Raw genomic sequence first — 7,107 nt, 5'->3', positions numbered from 1 at the left:
CTGCCCCGCCACACAGCCCAGCCCCGGGGTACAGGGCAGCCCCTGTCCCTGCCGCGCTGCTGCCGGGGGGCTCCTGGCTGCCAAGGCACCAGCGCTCCTGCCCCAGCATCCCCCGAGCCCCTGAGCCCTGCCCGGGCCGGGGGTGGCACGGTCAGGTCCGGGACCCGGGCCCGGTCCGCTCCTGTCTTGTTGCCCCCCCGACCCGCTCCTCCCCGAAGCTGCAGGGAGCGCACCGGGGCGGGGACCGCTCCCTGGCTGCTCCGGGCCGGGTTCGGAGGCAGTTTGCAGCATCTTCGCTCCGGAGAGCCTCAAGGGCGACCGACCGACCGCCTGGCAGGTTTCCGGGGTGGGAGGGGGTCGGTCAGGCCCGGCGTCTCCGAGCCGTGTCCATGGGCACGGCCTGAGCCCCGGAGCGTCGCAGTGGTTGCAGTCCCCCCCGTCCAGAGCCCCGGGGGGGTACGGCCGCTGCACCCCCCGGGCAGGGAGCGGCCCCCAGCCCCCGGCCGGGGTGTGCTGAAAGGACAGGAGAGGACGCTCAGGCAAAGCAGCACGTCCGGAGGGGTGTGTGTGTGTGTGTGTGTGTGTGTGTGTGTGTGTGTGTACGCCGACAGAGGGTTTTGGGGAGGGGAGATGCTCTATCCCCCTGCAGCTGACACGCACCGCTCCGGGTGGAAAGCAGGGAGCCCTGGCAGGGTGCTCTCAGGCCGGTCCGCAAAGCCCCCCGCTGCTGGGGGAGCACCCCCGGGCAGCCCGGTCCTGGGGAGGGAAGGAGGGGGGTCCCCGTTTTCCCTCTCGCTTCAAGAAACTGCTCCGCATCGTGCCCCCAAGCCCAGTGTCAACGGCCCTTCACAAATCTGTGATGAACGGCGAGATCAAAGCCGATACGGGGGGTTGGCAACACGCGAGTCAAGCCGGGAGGGGGGCACCCTTCGCTGGTAGGGGTCCGCGGGGGTGCGGGCAGCGGGGGGTGCAGGCAGCCCTGCCTGCCCCGACACCCGCGGGGCCGCCTGTCCCCGGGGCCGGGGCCGGGGCCAGAGCGCTGGCCACCCGCAGGCCGGGCCCAGCACAAGTGCGGGTGGGTTTCTCTCGGCCACACACGCCCCCCCCCTCCCCTCCCCGGCATGTCGGACGCCCCCTCCGGAGCCGGCCGGGGGGAGCCACCCCGACCCCGGGCAGGAGGGCAGCCCAAGGGGCCCCGCTCCGCAGCCTCCCGCCGCGCCGGGCTCGTCCCTCCCAGCACCGGCGGGTCCCAGTGCCACCAGTCCGAGCTGGGCCCGTGGCGGTGCTTGGCTGCGGTTTTTTTTTTCTTTTAAACGGGATAAATTCAACCTCGGGAACGGGACCGGGCGCTGCAAAGGCACTGGCCGCGCCGCCCGCGCCCCGCCGCGGCTCTGCCCCGCCGCTGACACAGTTCTGCGGTGGGAATCTGGAGGGCTTTCTAAGGCCTGTTTTTCCTATTTTTTGTTGTTGTTGTTGTTGTTCAATTAGCCCCAGTGATTTATTCAATGCATGCATGAGGGGACATTAATATGCGGTGGCAGTTCCCACAAACAATATTCCTCTCAGGCTTTCTGCAGCCATAGCATTTACTGGCAAGGGGGAGGCTGTGCAGGGAAAGCCAGGCTCTCCCGGCCTTTTCCTCTGCAAACCCCTGCCCCCCCCTCGCAGGGCAGCAGGGTACGAGCTTGTTCTGGGGGCCTGACTCATGTAGCGGGGGGGCTGGGACGGGCCCCGGCCCCCTCCAAGCTCCCCCAGCCCAGCGGCTGGCCCAGCTGGCTCTGCCAAGGCAGGGATGCGGCTGGGATTTAAGAGGGAATTTTGGTTTGAAGTTATCCTCTTTGCTTTTCATTTTTTTGCCCCCACACCCCGTCCTTAACCACTTTGCTCTCCAAACGCACTTTACGCTGTCCCCGCACAGACGGCTCGCTGCTGCTGGGAAGAGGAGCAGGGTGCAGAGAGGTTATTATTTTGGGTTGTGTGGTGCCTTGGATTTTGGTGTTAAGAAGCGTTTAAAGTTCAGCACAGTTTTCACACTCTGAGAGTAGCAGTGCCCCGGCTCTGGGGCTGCCTTCCCGCACCAGGCGGGGAGCGAGGGCTGCAGGCTGGGGAGCTGCGGGGTTATCTGCCGTGAGAGCAGCTGATGGATGGGAAGGGGGCCTGTGAGGTGCTGAGCCCTGGGGGGTGGCGCGGGGAGATCTGTCCCCTTCTCCACATGCATCTAAAGAGTCTTCTAAACTGCCCCGTTGCTTATGCTTCAAAGGAAAAAAAAAAAAAAAAAAAAGCCAGAATAAATAAAATGTGCAGATGGAGAGGAGGAAAGTGAATGGCCAGCCTGGATCCCAAAGGACTTGGAGGAAAGGACAGACTTGTCCAAGTCCTCTCTTTTGATAGTGGAAAAAAAAAAATAAAAAGAGGCAGGAAAGGTGCGTGCCCTTTGGGTTGCCCCGCTCCCGCAGCCCGGGGGTGGCTCAGGCCGGGGGTCCCGTTCCCCGCCACCCCCGGGCCGGTGCGAGGGTCCCCCCGCTGCGGTGCTGCCGGCGGGGGGGATGCCCACCCCCCTGCCAGGGACCCTGGGGCACAGCCGAGGCGGTGCACGGCTGAGCCGCCCTGCCCTGCGTGCGGCAGCGGTCCTGAGTGGGCAGCGCAGCTCCGCAGCCCCCCGCGCAACCTCCGCGCTGGGCGCTGGGCACGGAGCCGGGCGGCAGGGTGAGGGCAGGTACGGGTCCAGGAGTTCCCCACCCCCCCCCCCCCCACTTTTTTTTTTTTTCGGAACACGAGACGTCAGAGAAGCAGGTCCCTCCAAGAAATGTCATTTCAATGATTTTAATAAGCAAAATAGGAAACAATTTTAATAACCAAAAACAGAAACCAGTCTGAATAAAACTACAATAGACCAGGTTTTTTAATATTTTTCATATCATAAGCAGGATTTGAAATTGATCCCTTCAGAACTTTACATGAAATAAAAACAAATTTTTTTCCGCTGCTGCAATGTTTTGATTTCAACACAGTTGAATCAGTAAAAACCAAAGATCGTTTTCTGATGCATGACTAATATCCACAATATTTAAAACTGCAAGCACCATGCTGTTCATTACAATCTTGTTATTACTGTTAATTTATAAACTAATACAAACTTAAAATGCATCCGGCCAGCAGTGCCAGCTATCCTAAAAGGAAACTAAAAAATAAGTTTTCATTTTGGTATTTTTGTCAGTGCAACGTAAATCCTTTTACTGACCTGCAGGAGGAAAAAAAAAAAAAAAAAAAAAAAAGTAATAAAAACACCCATAAGACTCCAAACTACTACTACTACACAACTGCAAATAAATTTTGGCTAAAACTTTCACTCGCTGCATAGGGAAGCAGAGAAGCAGATTACAAATCATTGCAAAAGAATACACTTAAAAGTTGCAGTATGTCTTCTTAAAAAAAAGTTTTAGTTTTATATGCTTTTCCAGCCCACTCATCCGCTGCTACCATTGAGAAACCTAACTGCAGTGGCGACACTGAGCCCTCGCTGCTATTGCAACTTGACTCGTAATAAGGAGGGTTGGTTGGGTTTTTTATTATTATTTTATTTATTTACCGACAATCAAGGGGCAGTTGTTTCTTAAAAGGAGCTGGATCTCGTCCGTCCTTCACTTCCTGAGTGTACAATCAGAAGGGAAACTATATGGCCAAGCCTAACCGCTCCAGGCTGGGAATTGTCCTGAAGGAAAGAGCTTCTCTGCCACTTTAAGGCATGAGTAGGCTCTAGTGACCGATGAGTTTTTCCCTGTTAAGTCTAGGTTTGTCAATGCCATTCAGGCGATTTTGCTTCTGCCCCAACAAACAAAAACCAAAATGAAAACTAAAAAAAAAAAAAAATACAACTTAAAAGTGCACCAGATATACAAAGTTGGGTTTTTTCTAATGCAAAATGCCCATAACTTTTTTTTTTCCTTAAGTATCTCTTTAATACCAAACAAACCGTATAACCAGCCTGCTGAAATGTTATTTTGTTTTTGTGTTGTGTTTTTTTTTTTTTTTTTCTCCTGTGCGGTTTGAAGTAGCAGATATTTACAAGCTAACAACCATAAAAGAAAACAAGAGAGCAAAACCAACGAACAAAACTGCACAAGCAGTAAAAAGTTTGATAACTTGTGATGCTTTTCTTATCGATGAAACAAAACAACAACAGAAATCTATGATCGATGATCAACATGCTATAGTTAAACAAGAAAATGGTACAAAATAGAAATTATTACCATACATGTCCAGCATGCAGGATTAATATTTTTAATGCAGATTTTCGTATTTTTCTATATAATCAAGCAGGCAATAAAACTGATGAGTTTTTTTCTTTCTTTCTTTCTTTCCTTCCTTTCTTAGATTGAATGTCCCATCTGAGTCCTGTAACTTATTTCTCAAAGCAGGCAATATATGAAGAGTTTGCATATATTGTCCTTTTTATGTATTCTCTTTTTCCAAGCAGGTAAATTGTGCATGAGATGGTGCTGTATATGTCCTCTCTCTTCCCAAGCAGGCAGTATGTTATAGATGGCTTGTTCATTGTCCTTTTTTATTATTATGCTTTTAAAGTCCATCTCGTTCTGCAAGCAAGCGAACTATACAACACTTCACTTGTCTTTTTCTCCTTTGCCTCTGCCTCTGTCCCTCTCTCTAACTCACAAACGAAAGTCGAAAAGTTGCACTTTACCTCTCCCGTCCCCACCCCCAGCCTACTTTTCCCACAGCTACTCTAGAAGACTGGATGCTGCAAAAAAATCAAGTCTCTATTTTTCTCTCCTTCTTTCTCTCTAGTCAAGCAGACAGATGGATGGAGATGTCAGAGGAGGATGGGAGTGGGGGGGAAGGTGACAGGGGTCAGGTTTGGGGGGTGGGGTTTTTTTGTTTGTTTTTTTAATTATTTTTTTTAAGCACTCACATGAAGAACTCGGGGGAAGACGGGTTGTCACTGGTGGAGCCGGCCTCTCTGAAGCCATTGCTGGCAAGTTTCTCACACTTGAGCTTGTAGGCGTCTCTCTCTCTGGCGAGCCGGGTCACTTCTTGCTTGAGCTGTTCCACCTGCTGAATGAGTTGGGTCTTTTCGTTCTCCAGGTGGTGTTTCTGCTGGACACGTTTATACCTGCAGGACTGGGCATAGCCCCTGTTCTTCAAGGTCCTCCTCTTCTGCTTGAGGCGGATCACCTCATCTTTGGTGAAGCCTCGGAGGTGCCTGTTGAGCTCCCTCACAGACATGGAGACCAGCTGGTCATCGGAGAACCGGTCCTCCACGCTGCTGGAGGGGGGATGCTGCTGGTGCGAGTTCTGGAGCTGCTGGGAGGAGCTGGAGGAGGTGGAAGGAGTGGGAGAGGCCTGGTGGTGGTGATGGTGGTGGTGGTGAGGGTGCCCGCTGCCGGCCAGGTCTTCGTGAGTGACTGCAGGGTACTGGTGGTGGTGTTGGTGATGGTGGTGATGGTGATGGTGGTGGGCACGGAAGCTCTCGAAGCCTTGCAGCTGCTGGGACACCTGGTGGGACCCAATGAGGGCTTCGACAGCGTCCTCGGGGGTGAGGTTCAGCGCCTCGGGGTTCATCTGCTGGTAGCTGTTGGCCATCCAGTACAGGTCCTCCAAGTGGGTCTTCTGCTCGGTGGGGCTGAAGCTGGGCGAGGAGGGCACGGAGCTGCAGGGGGTGCTGATGGGGGTGGAGGACACGGAGCCGGCGGGCTGCAGGCGGGTGCAGTGCCTGCCCGAGCGGTCGTTCCTGCCCAGGGGCTCCTTCTTCACGTCGAACTTCATCAGGTCGAAGTCGTTGACATACTCCATGGCCAGGGGGCTGGTTGGCAGCTCGGCTCCGATGCTGAGCTCTCCGGCCATCGCTGTCTTGCGGGCACCTCTCCCGGCGGAGGGGGCTGGAGACCTCAGCCCAGCGCGCAGCCTGGCACCGGGCTGCCCGCTCCCCTGCTCCCGGACAACTTGGGCTTCGCTTCCTCGCTTCCCCTCTGCCGCCGCCCCTCCACCGCCGCCTTCTCCCGGCTCTGGGGCTTCTGCAGTCCGGAGCAACAAAGCCAAGGGCGAGCCGGCACCCGGGGCCGCCTGGGTGTCTCCTGCCTGTTGGGATCTGCCTTCGCCACGCAGCGCGGGCTGCAGCGGCGGCGCCCGGCGCTCAGGCACCCGGCTGCAGGGAGAGAGGAGCAGGAAGGGCAAAAGCAAAACAAAACAAAGATGCTGCCTCGGCTCTGGGCAGGAAGAAGCAGAACGGTGCGAAACGCCCAGCCCGTGCCCCCGTCTGGGTTTTGTAAGTCCGGAGCCTTCTCCCCGCGGTAGCAAAGCACCGGAGTCTGCCGCAACTTTCCAGTCCGAGCGAGCGGCCGGGGCAGCGCACCGGCTATCTGGCGGCGGTGGCCGGGCTTTGCACAGGAGTTTTCGCTGGCTCTGGCAGCGCAGGGGAAGGGGAGGGAAGAGGGGGAGGAAGGACGAAAAGAAGAAGAAAAAAAAAAAAAAAAAAAAAAAAAAGAGGAGAGGGGGGACGAGAAAAACCCAGATCTCCGCTGTAGCTGCCGCCTCCAGCGCCCGTTGTGCAGCTGTGATTGCAGCGCAGCCCCCCTTGGCTTCTTATACGGCCGTGCCCGCCGAGAGCGCGGCGGGGGCCGGGGCCGGCGGCGGCCGCGCCAATGGCAGCGCGGCGGCGGGGCCGGGCCGGGCGGGCGGCGGGGCCGGGCCGGGCGGCGGCGGGGGCGGCGGGGCCGGGCGGCGGCGGCGGCGGGGGCGGGCCGCGCCGTGACAGCTCCGCAGCGCCAGCTGAGCGGCCGCGCTGCCGGTCCCGCTCCGCCGGGCGCTCCCCGCCGGCTCCCCCCTCCCGCACCGCCGCCCCCACCCCCACCGCCGCCTCCTCTTGTATTTATTTATTTATTTCCACGCACCAACACCCCCCCACCCCCCCCCCACCCCCGCTTTTCGGGCTCTGCCGTCCACAAAGGAGGAGGGTGCAGGGACATCCTGCCCGTCCCTTTGTTCTAAATATAACAAAGTCCCTTTTTGCCCACTGTCGTCCCGTAGCAAATTCCAAGGCGGCCAGCTTCCCCCCATCCCCAGGCACACGCATCGCCCCTTCCAACTTTC

At 57.0% G+C, this 7,107-nt stretch overlaps 1 protein-coding gene across 1 annotated transcript; it reads right to left on the bottom strand.

Moving 5' to 3' along the window:
- Positions 1-2,807: 2,807 nt before the first annotated feature.
- MAFB (MAF bZIP transcription factor B) lies at positions 2,808-6,557 on the bottom strand. Its single transcript, XM_040609125.1, has one exon. It carries the CDS (start codon positions 5,860-5,862, stop codon positions 4,927-4,929), a length of 936 nt encoding a protein of 311 aa, XP_040465059.1. The 5' UTR covers positions 5,863-6,557; the 3' UTR covers positions 2,808-4,926.
- Positions 6,558-7,107: the final 550 nt, after the last annotated feature.

This window comes from Falco naumanni, chromosome 10 (genome assembly GCF_017639655.2).
Source record: "Falco naumanni isolate bFalNau1 chromosome 10, bFalNau1.pat, whole genome shotgun sequence".
NCBI classification, from domain to species: domain Eukaryota; kingdom Metazoa; phylum Chordata; class Aves; order Falconiformes; family Falconidae; genus Falco; species Falco naumanni.
The sequence above is the reverse complement of the archived record's forward strand: the minus strand, read 5'-3'. Positions and strand labels throughout refer to the sequence as shown.

Excerpts from the sequence above, each read along its gene's own strand:
- MAFB (XM_040609125.1), bottom strand. The coding sequence starts at position 5,862 with ATGGCCGGAGAGCTCAGCATCGGAGCCGAGCTGCCAACCAGCCCCCTG.